This window comes from Penaeus chinensis, chromosome 12 (assembly GCF_019202785.1).
Source record: "Penaeus chinensis breed Huanghai No. 1 chromosome 12, ASM1920278v2, whole genome shotgun sequence".
NCBI classification, from domain to species: domain Eukaryota; kingdom Metazoa; phylum Arthropoda; class Malacostraca; order Decapoda; family Penaeidae; genus Penaeus; species Penaeus chinensis.
In genome coordinates this window covers 9,519,884-9,537,240 of record NC_061830.1, presented here as the reverse complement: position 1 = coordinate 9,537,240, position 17,357 = coordinate 9,519,884, and the positions used below count along the sequence as shown (strand labels likewise).

Below are 17,357 nucleotides of genomic sequence, written 5' to 3'. Positions count from 1 at the left end.
TATGTTCATAAAATTATCTTCGTTAAAAGATGATAGAAAGGAAAAGTCAATAGAGGGGATGAGCTTTTCTGATATTCCATTCAGTTTTATTGTGGGTAATTGTTACCGAGAACAACGCTCCCTCCAGAGACTAAGTTCCAAAATCAGATTTCTTTATATATTTCCTCTGGTCAACGACCTTAGGGGATGCGTGGGGAACCGGGGGTTGATGATAATGGATGGCACTGGATGCTAATAGAAATCTGCAAAAATCAAGGAAAGAGATTTATGAAACGTTTAAAAGTCAATTTTTCGAAAACCTGAGCCAAACTTTGTGTCCCCAAAATAATAGAAAAGTCTTTTTTTTTTTTTGAAAACCCAAGCCAAACTTTGTCCAACAAACACAAAGTAAAATAGCTCCAGAGTTAGTTTTTTTGTAAACCCAAGCCAAACTCTGTCTGACAAACACAAAGTAAAATAGCTCTAGAGTTAACAAGCGCAAGAAGATATGCACAAAGAGTCCATTATTAGAAAAGGCAGATGAGCTGCAAAATCACAAATAGTCTTGTACCATAAGAAATATTTATGAATAACACTAATGACCTGTGATGATAAGAGTGACACAATACTGATAAAATAGTATTTAAATAAAAAACTAAACATACCCCATGTCGCTGACCACAGGTCATCCCCAGGCAAAAGCTTAAAGGAAACTGAGGAAGTGGTTGACAGTGTTTATTGTTCTGTTATGGGAGGCATCTAATGTAAACAAGCAGTAATGTCCTTAACCCCTTCCCGACGGGTCACGCCTATAGGCGTCATAACAATACACTCGAAATGCGGCGAGGCAGTGATTCGGCTTGATGTACCAAACTCACGCGCTCAAAGTCGGCGCGTTGCCGTGGTTCGCCAGAGCGCAGATTTTTTTTATAGTTTTCTACACCCGTCACCAATGGGTTAAATAGTTAATAGTGGATAATAGAAATGATAAGGAGACACAAACTAAAAATGCATATACATTTGAGAAAGCAACCATAGAGATCTAGTAGCATAAAAAAATGATGAGGAATATGAAAACATAATGATGAAAATAATTAAGTAAAATATGAAGAATCCATATGAAATATGCCACTATATCAAGTCACTCTATTGTCTAATGCAAGGGTGTGTCCCCCCTGCATTAGGGGGCTGCTTCCCCCAACCCTTGCCCTGGAAGACAAAGAATCCTCCACATATTCACTACTAGGTAGAGAGACATGGGAACACTTGATGCTGAGACTTACTCTCTGCACTTTGCATGCGTAGATTATTTCATGTATCAGTGAGTATAGTTTTTCCCTTTCTTTATGATAGTATCATTAGATTTTCCTGTAAATATATACTAAAGTATTACATAGACACAACTTTCTTAATATCAACTTGCAAAGAAAATAATACCATAGATGAAAATTGTATTGATTTCTGTCTTTCTATCCATTACAAGATATAGATGAAACAAACTTTGGTATACATTGATATAATGACCAAGTTAAGGAAAATCTAATAATATTGTCATAAAGACAGGGAGAAAACAATTCTCTTCAATACATGAAATAATCTGTGCAAGCAAATGATAACATTAGAAATGAAGAAAGTATGTCACAATAAATACAGTGATTGGGGGGGGTGCTGAAGCTCCCAGGTTAGGAAGGTTTGTGGATTCCCAGGAGTAGGCCTTGGTTGAGTAATAGTGATTTAGATTCATGCACATTTCATTGTACATGTGTGGAACAAGAAATAATGACTTCAAGGTTGGACGGCTGTGTGAAACAAAAAAAATGCCTTTTAAATTTCCCATAGCAAACTGAAAGCTTATAGAAAATTTTATGAGAAATTAATTGTTTTGAACTTATAGATAAATCTTAGTAATGGTCACAATGCAGAATGTAAATAAATGAAAACTACTTTCTGTAACGAAATTAAAACTAATTTCACAGAGAAAGGTCAGGGAGACATTGCCAGTGCAGTGTAGAAAAATATATATATAGTACTGATACAGTGCTGATTTGCCTAGAGCTTGTTTGAAAATGTATAGATTTAATGTTCAGCTTATATTTCTACAGTTTTACAGATATTATCCCTAAGGTTGCGGGTTTGTCCACTTTTGAGCATCACAAGTCCTCAGCCACCAAGGAATCAATTAATCAGCTTTACTGTGACCACACTTGATTTCCCATTCCTTAAAAATCCAAGGAATGGGAAATGATACTCTTTTATTATTATTTCTATTATAGTTATTATACATATGTTAAAATATTACTAACATTAAAAATCTCTCCAAAAATCAAGGAAAAGAGTAAACAGGCGAGATTGTTAGAACTAATTATTGAACCTTGATAACTAAGCACTTGTGGAATCAACTATGTGTAAATACAATTGATAAACTAAAATTACAGTGACTTGGCATGTATTTCATGCATTCTGTGACTAGTGGTCTAATAGTAATAAAAAAGCTTTGATGCTTTGCACTCACTTCAAATTTAGGAATTCACCTTTGCATGGTTCTTACAAGATAACCATGTGTGTAAAAATAAATGATGTAAAAGCCAATATGAATAGCAAGAAACCTTGATACTTATTCTGTAAGCTATGTGATGATCTTGTTTTGCATTGTATTTGAATTCTTGTTAGTTTCCTTCTGTTTTCTTTGTAAAATTTCTTAGAGACATTAAAGTACAATAATCATTAAAAGGCTAAGCTGTCAGTTCAGAAACATTGATCAATTTTTGTTTCATAGTATTTATATCATATATTTATACACTGATGGTGTTTACTGACAATAATTTAGTATTGAAGAATCTAAAATTGGAAGTCTTTCATCTAAATTTGGATTAGCTTTTTATATATATGTATTTTACATTTCAGATCTATTGCCAAGATCATGGAGGAAGACACACAGTCCAAGGAAATTGTTGTAGCCCCAAAGAAGGAGAGGAAGGTGTTCCGACCAGCCCGCAATGTGATCAAGGGAGTTCCAGCAGAGATAGAGAAGGACCCCAAACTACAGAAAGCCATAGAGGTTCTTCCCTCAAACTACAACTTTGAAATCCCAAAGACAATATGGAGGGTGAAGCAAGCCAATGCAAAGCATGTCGCCTTGCAGTTCCCAGAAGGTCTTCTGCTGTTTGCGACATCCATTGCCGACATAATTGAGACCTGGACTGGAGCAGAAACCACAATAATGGGGGATGTGACCTATGGAGCTTGTTGTGTTGATGACTTTACTGCCAGAGCTGTTGGAGCAGACTTCATGGTTCATTATGGACATTCCTGTCTCGTCCCCATAGATCAAACAGGTTCTATACCTTGCCTCTATGTGTTTGTAGACATACAGTTTGACACAGTGCATCTTATAGACACCATCAAATCTGTCTTCTCAAGTACAGTCCCCTTGGCATTAGTGTCAATAATCCAGTTTGTAAGTTCACTGCAGAAGATGGCACAAGATCTCAAAAGTTGTGGCTATACTGTTTGCGTACCCCAGTGCAGGCCCTTGTCTCCAGGCGAGGTTCTTGGTTGCACATCACCTCCTGTTCCTGAGGGACACACCATTGTATGCTTGGGTGATGGTCGTTTCCACTTGGAATCTATAATGATCTCAAATCCTGAGGTTCCAACCTACCTGTGAGTACCCCATATTTTTTTTCTTCTAATGTTATACAATTTTCCTGAGAAGTACAGTATAGGTTTTATTATGCAACAGAATACAAATATGACATATAGTTTTTCTTGTATGCCATTCATATACCATTCATAAATGAATAATAAAAAACACTAATGCATGCTGCAGATATTAGTACTTTTAGGCTACTGTTGTTGCATCATTCTGAAGACCATTTCACCAAAAAGGTTCTTTACTTTACACACAAAACTAAACAAATGTCATAATTACATTGTATGTACAGTATGGAGAGCCTCTTTTTGCAAAATGTGAGGACGAGAGTGAGATTAAGTGAATTAATAAGTAATTAAGTAATTGAGTGAAAGTGAGTGAGTTTTAAAGAGTAAATGTTCAAAGCTGATGAACATTGAAGAAATCTTAAGCTGAAAACTGTAATTTTCTCTCAGATATCTCTAGAATGTCAAGAGATAGCAGTATGCTAAAATACCATTCATTAATGAATGGTATTATGGGCCATATATGATAATAGTCATAGAAACCATTTCATGTTCTAGTCATATGAAATACTTAGTTCTGCTGATTCTGTTCTCATTTTATTCATGTGTAATAGAACCATTCCATACACCTTTACTAAGGTAATTCATTTTTAAAAATCTTCCTTCTAGGTATAATCCCTATTCAAAAGTCCTATCCCGTGAATACTATGACCAGCCGTTGATGAAGAAGATTCGCAAAGAGATAATAGACAAAGCAAGTTCTGCCAAGAAATGGGGTTTGATTCTTGGTACACTGGGCAGGCAAGGAAACACAAGAGTCATGGAGAATTTGAAGGTTAGTGTTGTTTGTTAGGTGATTGTTGTCTGTTGTGGAGACTGACATTATTAGTTTACAATATTATTTACAATTTTTTTTTTTTTTTTTATGTATTTCTAAAAATTATTATTTATCAAGATTTGTTTGGAAATATTTTTACTCCTTCAACAATAATATATACAATGAAACTTTGAAATGGTATTTGTGAATTGTCACTGCTATTTAGTTTTTCTTAACCATTCATAAAATAATATATATTCTCTCTCTCTCTCTCTCTCTCTCTCTCTCTCTCTCTCTCTCTCTCTCTCTCTCTCTCTCTCTCTCTCTCTCTCTCTCTCTCTCTCTCTCTCTCTCTCTCTCTCTCTCTCTCTCTCTCTCTCTCTCTCTCTCTCTCTCTCTCTCTCTCTCTCTCTCTCTCTCTCTCTCTCTCTCTCTCTCTCTCTCTCTCTCTCTCTCTCTCTCTCTCTCTCGAGCCTAAAAAGAGACTTTAAGGCTACTTTCAAGGGGCCATGGCAAGGTTAAATATTGAGCCTGAATGGGTAAAGGGGCAATTTTTAGCTTTTCACATTGAACCCACAGTAGGCCGGACACACATGAACACTCATGTATGGTGATATGATCCCAGGCCTCCCTTTAGTAGTGTTAGTTTCTTTTTCTGCATAGGCATTTTTAGCTTTTTTGTAATTTTCCAATGTCTGTATTTGTCATTTGGTTTGCTTTATTTTGATAGTGATAGACTGTTTTCCTAACATAGACTCTATATCATCTCTTTAGGTAGTCCATAACTTGGTGCAGTAATAACAACAATAAGTAACACTCTTATTTGTGTCATTTTTTCATAAAATTTAATTTTCTGCAATACAATCTGTGCTTCGGGTCACTGTAGGATCCTGAGCATGGAAATAGCATCCTCCCTGGAGCCAACACTCTTCCAGTCATGGCTCATGGATGGTTAATTCCACACTCAATAATCAATGGAATTGATTATTGAGCTCTGTGCACTCACAGTGAATCTTTCCCATCACCCTGGCCCTCGGCTAAATTTTACCATGACGTCATGCTCACATCAGCAGTTTTTTCATGATGTGATGGTCACATCATCTAGATCATAGTGGTTAATCACTAAGGAGTCCATTACCAGTTCTACTATCTAACCTGCTAATCACTATCCATGATTTTTGGAGATTATTGTTTATTTTTAGCATTTAGCATTGATAGTACCATTATAATAATTATAATATCAAATAATAATAATATCAATATTAATAGTATTGGAAAAAAAAACACTAACTAACTGAAGGAAAGGGTAAATCAAGTAGTCCTAATAACTGGCTCCTTGACAGTTAAGCATTTTGGAGCCATCTATTTGTAAATACATTTCACAAAAGAAAACTAAAGTTGACAGTTCATTTACCCAGTAGCAATGAGTTAAATAATTTAGGTACACAGATTAATTAAAAGATCAGCATATAGTAGTGATGTATATTAACTGTACTTAGTTTCAATTTAGCTTAGTCTCATATCCTCTCTAACAGATGTATAAATAATTTCTCTCAAATGACATATCTAATCACTTTCATTACAGAACCAGCTAGAATCTGCTGGGAAAGACTTCGTAATAGTCCTGCTGTCTGAAATCTTCCCTGCCAAGCTGGAAGCCATGAGTGACGTAGAAGCCTGGGTGCAGGTGGCATGCCCAAGACTGTCCATTGATTGGGGTGCATCCTTTCCCCGACCTCTACTAAATCCCTATGAAGCAACAGTGGCGCTGAAACATGCAGAATGGCACACCCAGCGCTATCCAATGGATTTCTATGCTAATGAAAGTCTGGGAGAATGGACCCCTAATCATAAGCCACCATGTCCTTGTGGCCAGACACGAAACACAGGCTGCAAGGGTCTCAGGTGTCCGAGCTCTAAAAAAGAGGCTAATAAAGATTGAGGAGATTTAGTTGTTTAATTTATAACTATTTCATTCAAAAGGATTTGATAATGAATTAAACATATTTTTGAAGCGTTTTGTGTTTAGTTGAAAATTTTGTTTTATTCATAGATGTACACTGACCCAAATCCAAGGGGCATGGCATGTACACGCACATGCCATGCCCATGTGAGTTTACTCTATTAATTGCTTTTACACTTTTACAATTGTACTAAGTCACCAATAAGCCAATTATGAGTACTCCCTGTCTCACCTGTTTGCCATTTCCTTGATTTTCAAAAATATTTTACATTACCTTATATTGCTGTAATTATTGTCTATAACATTATAGTTATTATAATGTCAATAATAAAAATAACACCAAGTTTTTTCCCCACCAATTCAAGGAAAGGTGGAATCAGGTAAGGTCACAAGGTCTACTAATTGACTCCTTTGTGGCTAAGCACCTGCAGAGCCATCTATATGCAAACACATTTTACAAAAAAATAGAAAATGAGCAGAGCATTTTCCTGGTGGCATTGAGTTAATTAAAATAAGATAAAAATGTATAATCTTTTCTGTCATTTCAATAGTATATATAAAAAAAAAAAATCATATTATACGACATTTTTCCATGATGTTCATTATGGTATTCATTTAATTCAGGGAAAAATACTTGCTATACTGAGAAAGCTGTACATGTCAAATAGACGAGAAGGACTTTTATTCTATATGACATGGAAAAGAGAAAAATCATAGACATAATTTTACACCTTGCCTCAAATTATGTGCTGGCACATAATAGTAATAAGTTTATAAGATAGCATAAAAAGTTTGGAATAAAGTGACCTTCAATCATTTTTGGTGATCACTTTTCTAAAAGACTATGCATAAGGTAAACAATTCCAAACTATAAGTAACAAAAACAATTTTTTTGGAGAACCATGTGTCATTTAAAATCGTCTTATGAATTGAATAATCAAGAAGAAAATGGTCTAGGAAGATGAAACCTTGTGCAGATACACATATAACCCCATTCACAGTACTACTGTATGTAAAATGTTTTATTTGTATTGAATAATTAAAGGGGACAATTCATATAAATAAATCAACATACTTTCTGTTTTTATTTATTGGAAAATGTATACATATACGACAGACATTTTTTTTTTAACTTTCCTTCCTTTTCTCTTAACATCAAAATGTTCACATAAATAAATTTGTGGTGTGTATATACATAAATACTCTTCTGTAAATCATATGTTAGTCAAGACTTAAGTGGAAATTGCATTTTGGGTCACAAACAATGACATTAATGAGGTATGGAATAAAATACATGTGATAATGCTAATCTTATGCATTATTTGAAATTAGTATATATATTTTTACTTTATCATAATAAAGATTAACCACACATCAGATAAGAATGAGATCCTCAATGACAAAAGAGAAAAGAATATAAATCTCAAGTTCCTTAAAAAACTCATTACAAAAAACAAATAATATTAATAAAAAATAAAATCTCACATACCACCCACTTGGATATCTCTGTCTTGTCTCGGAGGGTTCAAGAGTCGTTCTGATTACAGCATATGCAACAGGGGGGTGGGATCAAATACACACGCCCCAAACGTTTTTGTAAAAAATAATAATAAAAATAAAAGGGATACAGAAGATGATGAGACACAAGATATCGATTTCACAGCGGCTACACCTCTCCACTGTGCACTTGCTCGCACTAGAGTGTCATACCCCCAAATGAAAACTCCATCTGGATGGCCGGTTCCTGGAATGCTAGCCAGTCTGAGGCATGAGTGGGAAGTATACCCATACTATGGCATTTATACAACGCCAAGCCAACATTTACGAAGTTCCCCAAAAGATAAATCAGTTTCTGAAAAAAAAAAAAAATTATTACTAGGGACTTAAGCATTAAGAACTACATATACATTGTACAACACAGTATTAATCACTTTGTAGAATGAAACCTACCGAAAATCATTTTGTGATATTCATATATAAACTACCAGTTCTAATCCTCTAAAAAAAATGCATACACTAACATTAACAAGCAGTGATTACAGAAAATGTAAACGGGATGTTTCTATTCATTCACAACTAATTTTTGTAATCTGTGTATCTTACTTTATTAAATGACATGGGTACTTTCCAGTGTAGTTTTTGTTTTATTCTAAACTATGTCAGGTATACAATAACACTGAAGTATTTACAAACTATGCCATCAATAAAATCAAATAAATAAAAAATAAATACTTCAGCTTTCACTGTATTTCTATTCACTCTCAATGCAACTTCTTTACATTTTACTTGACACATTTGCCTCTATAAATAATCCTAGCCATTATTATCCCTTCCCCTAAACCCCTATTCCAATAATGAATAATGATTAGTGATTAATGATTAAGAGTAATAGTAATAGTAGAAATAATAATAATAATAATAATAACAATAATAACAACAACTAGGTGTCTCCTGAAGACACATGTATGATAGGTGTGATGCCTTCAGGGAGGTCTCTCTATCTCATAGTGTTTCCCGCCTGGGGAGGAATGTAGGAGTCTCATGAAGACACATGGACCACACTGCAGGTCACCTGGTTGATCTCTGGTTGACATCTCGTTTAGGATTAGTGATCGATGACTGATAGACCCTCATGGACCTCAGCAGGTTAGTCCTGCAGGTGTTACTATGCTAACTAGGGGCAGTAGCAGAAGCTCCCAACTACGTATAAAAACCTGGTGCTCACTTTCAGTCAGTGAGACAGGGTCAGAGCAACAGAGAGGTCATGTGATAAGATACTTTAGTGCAAGGGTCGACAACTTTTTTGTTGCAAGGGTCAGAGAAAGTTTTAGGAGTAGCCAAACAGAACCCAACAGTGCCTAGGTGTAAAAAAAAAAAAAAGGTATGCGAAAGCAGGCAAACCAGTGATTAGATTAAAATTTATTGAAGAAAGAAAAAACTATTGTTGAGAGGCACCGACTTATTCAGTCAGTTGGGGTATTGTGGGCTGGACTCTTCTATGAATATTAAGCAGGGTAATGGGCCATGACTTCGGACTCTGCTGACCGAATCTGGCCTGTGGGCCACAGGTTGCCAACCCCTGCCTTAGTGAGAACTAGTGTTGCAGGGCCCTGACTAATTTATTGTATTAGTGCATTTGTGTTGTTTTTTGTGACTTGTGACCAGTGAATAAACGTAAGAGCAGAAACAGTCTTTTGGACTATGCTATTATTAAATTCATTTAGAACTGCACCTTCAGTAGAGGTGCACTTCAATAATAATAATAATAATAATAATAATAATAATAATAATAATAATAATAATAATAAAAAATAATGATAATAATAATGATAATAATAACAACAACAAAAACAACATTAATATCGATAATAAAAACACCTTCATTCATTACCTGCAGTGCTGCATGAGTTCCCTCTATGGATTTAAAAGTGGTGTTGGTGGCCCAAAGTGCTTTAATGGGTCTTAGCAGCATCATGCCCACCATCATGATTGGGAAAATACTGATGCTGCTCCCAGCCATGAACATGAGGAAGAGGTTCATTGGGACCTGAAGTAGAGAGCAAATGGAAATTATTATTTTTAGGTATACTGCTTTGTAATCTATGGTAAAAATCTGACAAAAAATACTCGTGAAAAAAAAACGTTCTTGAATTTTGAAAATCCTATGTAATGTGATTTTTTTTACTTATCAAAACCTTTAGAAGCATACGTCAACAACAATCAAAATAGAAAAAAAAAATAATAAATTCTGGTAATATTTCCTTCATAAGGCAATTTACCCTGCCAATCCTTTCTTACACAAACAAATAACCCTTACCGATTTGAGAGGGCTAAGAGCTATGTCCCATGCCTTCTTTATGACCAGATTAGGGTCGCCTTGTCTGTTTGCTTCTGCATGAACCTGGTTGACGGAGCTCATAAATCCTGGTGGTGCAGGGAGGTTGTCACTGCCCCGTTCCCCTCTGCGACCTGACAAATCCACTGCCCACTTCCTTTTGCTGGTTATGGTGCGGTTGGCCATTTTCCGTTTCGAGGGCTGTAGAGGAAAGTTTGGTTTTAAAATCTGGTAAAGAACCATATGTGGTGAACAGCGATCTCCATACCTTATTGCATGTTAGACCCAAGATGCCTGCTACAACCAATATCAGCATAATCACCTTTTAATCTTCCATTCAGCAGTCACACCTCTCATTTGCTAGTGTTTATACTTCTGTATATATGAGAATTATAGTCATCTATATAAGTTACATTAATTAATTGTAATTATTTACTTCTTGATTGATCTACATAACCTGACAAAATAAACTCTTACCATTTTTTTGTTGTCCGTATAGGATTGAACATAAAATCAATGAATGGACTACAGTCGCGGTAACTCGCTCACTTTCCTAACCAAAGATTTGTCATGATGATATTCAGTGAAAGACTTGTTTTCTTTTTCTTTATGAGCAAGAACAACGTGCATGTTACTGATTCATAACTATTTTTTAAGTTTGAAAGCAAATTTTGTATTCCTTGGAGACATGTTGATAAACATTTTACCTGGTCTCATAACATTGTTAATCAAGTTTAAAAATAAAAGTTCTGAACAAGCTTATTGAAGCAACACGAAAGGATAAAATTAGTCATGGTGAAGGTGGGCATTTCTATCCTTTCCATTATTTACTGTAACTGGCATCTCAGCAACATATCTAAAGACTCCAAATCTCAAATATTTATTTGTTTCTTTATGCAGAAGTGGCAGGACATAAAATGATAAATGTATGGTTAAAAAAAAAAAATTACATACCGGTATCAAAAAAATTGGGTCTGCATTGTATTATGTAGTAATTAAAATTGCAATTAAAGATAATATTCCCACTCCCTAAGAGGAGCCAATTGACAGGTGGTTATATATGGACTTATTATAATGATTAATCTTATCAGTATGAGGATTTGTGCCAATATTACCTGTATTTTCATTTTCCCAACTTAAACTTTCCCCTTCCAGGCAGTGGTTCTTCACCTTTTTTGGCTGTGCCCCAAAATCCTGTCCAGATTTATCATAGCGACCCATATACCTTCATAAACACTTTTATCTAAAATTCAAATTTCTAAAATACTCTTGTTTGTATAAATGTTTGACAGAAACAAAACATACAAAAATGTTTATTTAGCCAAGTAATACATCGATATAATAGTTATCAAAGATAAACAAGACAACATAGTGGTATTCATGGAAAGAAAAATGAAAAGGTTCCTGAAATTTTCATAATACAAATTATAAAGTACAAATGTATTATTAGGCTATAATATATCGTTGTTGAAAAGGAAAATTGTTCATACAAGCCTACTTGACACGAGATAGTGTAAAAGTCAAAGAGATCCTTGACATTGGATTGCTTTGATCAGCTCTTTAAATCTGGGAAATATTTTATGACAGACTGCATCTAAGATCATCCTCTCGTTGCAAACAGTTCTGTACTTTTATTTGTGGCTGTGAGGACTGAAAATCCTGCCTCACAAGAGAAAGGTGTAGCAAAGGGCTTCACATCCTAGATTAGGTTTTTCTTTGCGAATTTTGCTCCAGAATCAGCTCGGTGAGTCCTTTTGCCTTATTTTGGACCTCTATAAGCTCCTTATGTCTCTCTGATTTGCTTAGCCTTAGAAGGTCGGACAATTGCCCGAAGTCACCTGAATGAGTGACAGAAATTTCTTGCACCATCAGTGCATTAACAGGATTAATATTGTGAATAGGGTAAAAAAAATTGCATTTATCCTTGGTGACCCATTGAAATGGCATGGTGACCTAAATCTGGGTTGCAACCCAGAGGTAACCCTGGGATGCCTGGGATGTACTGCTATCACTTACTTAGGCAACTTGATGGTGCATTTGATATCAGCTTATTTTTTTCATACTTCTTCTGTATGACATTTCACAAGCAATCCATTAAAACCAGTTTCATTACTATTAGTAACAAAGACACTGTAGAAATATTACCTTTTTTTTCATGGTGAAATTATATATTAATGTAATTATGTAATAGTAAAAGCTGCATTCTCAATGTTGTGCACCTAAATGCTATTTATGATAGAGATATCAAATTTTTTTCCTTGACAATTCTTGTTATCTTCTGCAAAAGCTGATTATCAGCAAGTGGAAATGAAGAATGGAAGTAGTGTAATAAGGTTGAACCAGAGAATGTGGTTTAACAATATAATAAGGTAAGAATCTGCACTTTATAATAGTTTTTTACACTAGTTTAATATTTATTTTGCATATTTGTAGTATGCTGAGGACACCACAATCTGCAACTATTATTATTACTAACCCAATGTCACCGTTTTACTTTATTAAATTTTTTACACATAGGTGACTACTTGTACTAAGTCACCAATGAGCCAATTACAAGTAATGCCTGTCTCACCCGTTTACCCTTTTCCTTGATTTACGAAAATATTTTATGTCATCTTATTTTACTGTTACTGTCTATAATATCATATAATTATAATTTTTAATAAAAATAACACCATTGATATTCATAGCATTACTAAAATAAATGTTTTTCCCGCTAATTCAAGGAAAGGTGAAATCAGGTAAGGTCACAAGGTCTACTAACTGATTCCTTTGTGGCTAGCAAAGACATCTATGTGAAGAGACATTTCACAAAATAAAAAATGAGCATTTCTCCGGCTGCATTGGGCAAACTGTAGAAATACAAGATAAAAATAGTATTTTGACTTAGTGATTGTAGCCCACACCAAAAAGGAAGTACAAGCTTTATCTTCCCAAACATATGTGGAGATTTATTGGTCTTTGCCAGAGTATGAGCATGAATTAACACATTTTATAGCAATATCTAGTACTGTACACAGTACAAAGTTCAGAAGGTACCATTAGCACTCATGGCATATTTACTAAGAGTAGGAGATTGACAAGGCAGTGTTCGTGGACAGCACCTACACATTAGTTAAAAAAAAAAAAAATTGTACTGAAATTCTCTTTCTCAAATACCCATTCATCTCTCTATCATTACCAAAATCATAGACCAGCCAAGCACCAAAAGTATGGACACACTAAGCTAGGGTAAACTGACAAAAATGTGCAGTTGTCAGTATAAGAAATAATATGCATACATTAAAGGTAAAACCACAAAAAACGGAAAAAGCTTGCAGAATGTGCCGTTCACAGCTCAAGTCCACTCAGTGCTCCTGACTTTCAGCTCTATCTTCCTGTGCCCACCGAAGTGAAGACAATGTTTGCTGGGATTGTTGGGGGGCACATCCTGCCCTTAATCCTCCCCTCGAGTTTCTTATATTTGCATTATATGACAAATTTGAGTAAATTTCTAGAATAGGTACATTTCCTAAAAAAAGTATCTTTACTCAGGAGTGAACAAAATCAGAGTGATTGCTAGGAACTGATTAAGAAAGATGGTACTTGTTTTTTGGAAATATCATAAAAGATAAAGCTTCATAATGTGTCCAAATACCATTTTGGAGTTGATATGGCCAGGGCCTAATATCATAGCAATAATAGCAATGGAGACCTCATAGATTTAGATCACTCATAGCTTTATTGTGCAGACTACCAAGAGCCAAAATATCAAGATTAGGCCTTTTGAAGACAACCATGTCTCTGTTGATCCAGTGACACCAAGCAACTGGATCCATCAGAGACAAGGCCTAAAGTGGGCTCCCTAGATACACGATGGAGGAAGATCAAGTAAATGATATTCAAAATCATAAATCAATGTCCTATGTGAGAGACAAATAGGAAGCTTGCATTGAAGTGCATAAATATCAGGAGCTAATAAAAACCATTTGATACTCAGTAGTAACACCCCAACACCCTGACCCTCACAGTAACTCTTTTCTTAGTTGCTTATTTTCATTATTTTTTAACAATCCATAACTACTGCAAGAGGCTTCACATTACACTGCAGTATGCAGACTGTTAGAAGCCATTGGGCTGTTTGAATGGATACTTGGCCCTGCAGATTATGGAGTGTGCTTAAGTGGAAATCCTGGATGAGATGTTTCTAACATCAGTGAGGGCCATGGTGTTCCCTGAGACAGAGCCATTTTACCTTGTTCAGGATAACAGCTCCATCCACACGAGCAGTCTCAGAGACATGATTTCAGCAACACCCTGATGTTACACCATGAACATATCTGCAATTATCATATCATTGCCCGAGTAATTATGGCAAGTAATATTTTTGCTGTCTTTAACCAGAATACCAGGTAGGCAAGGTTGACTGCTTGAGTTACGGACGCTCAATCAAAAAGTTTTCTCAAAAAGCCCCTAAAAGATGAAATGATTACAAAAAATCTGGTTACTTCTAAAACTCTCAGCAACCAGAAATATCACCCAAAATCACCTTATAAACTCCTAAACCACATACATATGAACATTCATTGGGTTAGTCCTTCAGCAATTTTAGTAAACCAGCTGTTTTTCTGTTTTTGTTTTTGTTTTTTATCTTGTCTCCATTAATATTTATGGATACTTTCCTTCTTTTGTTGTTAAAGATTTTTAGTCTTCAAAAATATCTATTATTAAAGCTGAACTTACTTCATTTTGTTATCATCTACAAATATTTACAATAAACCTAAGTAGATGGTCATTATAAACTTTATCTTATCTTAATACTTTGATATATAGGACTACTACATATAAATCTATGCAAAATATTAATTATAAGGCTTTATCTTATCTTTCATTGTCCTCTAAAATAACAATCTATAAAAACAATCAAACTTTTAAGAACGGGTAAGAATGGTCCAGATTTACTTGAAACATCGTGATAAGATGCTACACTATCATCGATTAGAAATATTTTTAATATAAACGATGGGAAGTATACTGTACATTAATTAATTGACCTCAATAAAACATATATGAAGATGTATATAAAAAGCAGTGAATTTCAGGATGCACCTCCTTAGTGTTATATCCAGTCAATTCTTTTTCATTATTATGCTTGACTTCTTTTCATTTTTTTAAATCATTTTTACCAGCCCTCATGCACCTAGTTACCTGGCAGAAGAGATTCCTGTTATCACCCTGTCAAACCATTGCAATTTGTTAGCACATACCTTTTCAGGTTCCTAATGTCAACTAAAGTCTCTATAAATGACACTTAACACATTGGCGCCGGGGAAAATGAATAAAAAATGGGGAAAATGCTGTGCCTACTTTTTATATTTTTTTGTGGAATGTCTCTACACATAGATGGCTCTGCCTTACCTGATTTCACCTTTCCTTGAATTGTCAGGAAAATGTATTTTTTACTAGTGCTATACCTATCTATGGTGTTATTTTTATTATAAACATTATAACTACTAGAATGTTATAAACAGTAATGGCAAAATAAGATAACGTAAAATATTTTCATAAATTAAAGAAAAGGGTTAAAGGGCGAGACAGGTAGTACTCGTAATTGGCTTATTGGTGATTTAGTACAAGTGTAGCCATCTATGTGGAAAAACAATTAAACAAGTAAACTCACAGTGGGCATGGCATAGATACATGACATGCCCGTCGCGAATGGGTTAACCAGGGCTGTGGAGTCAGAGTTGGAGTTGGAAGGAATTTTACTGGAGTAAGAGTTGGAGTTAGTAAAAATGTCCTGACTCCGACCTCAACATAAATTTAAAGGGCTACTTAAAATACAAAAATCCTACTTTTTAAACGAGCGCACACTCTATTTGCACCAGAGAATGCGATATCATATCCTTATCCTTTTGTGGTATATGTAATTTTATAAGCATGATTTTTTTTTTTTTTTTTTAAGAATAACCCTAGCATAGCTAGGGTTAAAAAGTAGCCTGTAGCTTTATAACAATGCTTTTCTTAGATTATTAAACCTAGGGACCAGAGTGGGAGAGCGAGCCGGATGCACAAGAAATCAAGAAGCTGGGGTCGGATTCGGAGCTGGATACGCAAGAAATCGAGACGTCGGAGGTTTTGAGAACCGACTCCACAGCCCTATGCGAGAGATCAATCAATATAAAAATCTACAAATTTAAACCGTGACATTGCTTGCACATTTCGTTGCTCTGGCAAAGGACAGGAAACAGTCATCAGGTTTATTCTGGCAAGATGTAACTTCTCTGACAACTTACGACCAAAGTAAAAAAAAGTTTACAATGGGCTCCCAGTTCAAACAAACACCTCAATAAACCCCACCCCAAATGCACAAAATACCATGCAGGTCGCCATACGAACAAAATACCTTCTAAACCCAGGGTCTCACCTCGGGTCCCGCACCAGCCACTGAAACCCCCTCGCCAAGAGGAAATTCAGACCAAATTAGGCTTTCTGCTCTTTTAAAGGAGTGACATAGGGCATCAAGCGAGGTTGATTACATGAGTTACAGCAACTTTTCTCCCCCAAAGGACTCAAAAGACGAAATTATTACAAAAGAAAAGAAAAAAAAAAAAGCGAAACACCATTTCCAGTTTTCCGGTTGAATGTCAAACTCTCTTCATCAACCAGAAATATCGCCCAAAGTCACCTTATAGACTCCTAAACCACATCCAAAGTTTCAAATCAACCAGGCAATAAAACTTAACGGAAAGAAAGGGCTCACACTTGCCTAAAAGTATTAAATGTATGGGAGAGGGCTTTACTGTCTGCTATGTTTACGATGAATAATCTGCTGATCCACTAGCGCGTTCGTGTAAGTCACATGCATAAGAATTTTTTTTTTCTGTATTTGTCTATTCCTTTATTACTTATTTTGTTGATACAATTTTTTAACGCTAACTTAAAAAAAGCAATGTGATCATGGAGACGAGAAAAACGGCCGTTTTGTTAAAATAACTCTAATGATTATAAATACATATGGATGTGAATATGCACAGAAAATCGATATATATATATATATATATATATATATATATATATATATATATATATATCATCAGCAGGAGCCTGAATCAATCTATTGCAGA

General features: G+C 35.1%; 2 protein-coding genes across 4 annotated transcripts in view; one reads left to right on the top strand and one right to left on the bottom strand.

Annotated features, from left to right (window-relative positions):
* LOC125031100 (2-(3-amino-3-carboxypropyl)histidine synthase subunit 1) overlaps positions 1-6,400 on the top strand; it is a 13,433-nt gene extending 7,033 nt beyond the window's left edge. For both annotated transcript variants that reach the window (XM_047621594.1, XM_047621595.1), the window contains exons 2-4: positions 2,884-3,642; positions 4,306-4,471; positions 6,039-6,400. In XM_047621594.1, the coding sequence (XP_047477550.1) occupies positions 2,884-3,642; positions 4,306-4,471; positions 6,039-6,395 (1,282 nt within the window). In that variant the 3' untranslated portion in view covers positions 6,396-6,400. The remainder of the gene's footprint in view (positions 1-2,883; positions 3,643-4,305; positions 4,472-6,038) is intronic.
* Positions 6,401-7,491: 1,091 nt separating this feature from the next.
* Positions 7,492-17,130, bottom strand: LOC125031211 (ER membrane protein complex subunit 4-like). Of its 2 annotated transcripts, none has more exons than XM_047621831.1 (4): positions 17,000-17,130; positions 10,234-10,452; positions 9,808-9,963; positions 7,492-8,268 (listed from the first exon to the last, which is right to left on the bottom strand). In XM_047621831.1, the coding sequence occupies exons 2-4, from the start codon at positions 10,435-10,437 to the stop codon at positions 8,113-8,115; spliced, it is 516 nt and encodes a 171-aa protein (XP_047477787.1). In that variant the 5' UTR covers positions 10,438-10,452; positions 17,000-17,130; the 3' UTR covers positions 7,492-8,112. The 2 variants fall into 2 exon arrangements, with proteins under 2 accessions (XP_047477787.1, XP_047477785.1); XM_047621829.1 differs by lacking the exon at positions 17,000-17,130 and adding an exon at positions 10,729-10,841.
* Between the last annotated feature and the right edge of the window lie 227 nt (positions 17,131-17,357).

What these genes read in the sequence shown, in the direction of transcription:
- LOC125031211 (XM_047621829.1), bottom strand. An exon ending in CTCTTAGCCCTCTCAAATCG is followed by an intron (nt 9,964 to 10,233) that starts GTAAGGGTTATT and finishes TCTCTACTTCAG; the next exon opens with GTCCCAATGAACCTCTTCCT. An exon ending in GAACTCATGCAGCACTGCAG is followed by an intron (nt 8,269 to 9,807) that starts GTAATGAATGAA and finishes TTTTTTTTTCAG; the next exon opens with AAACTGATTTATCTTTTGGG.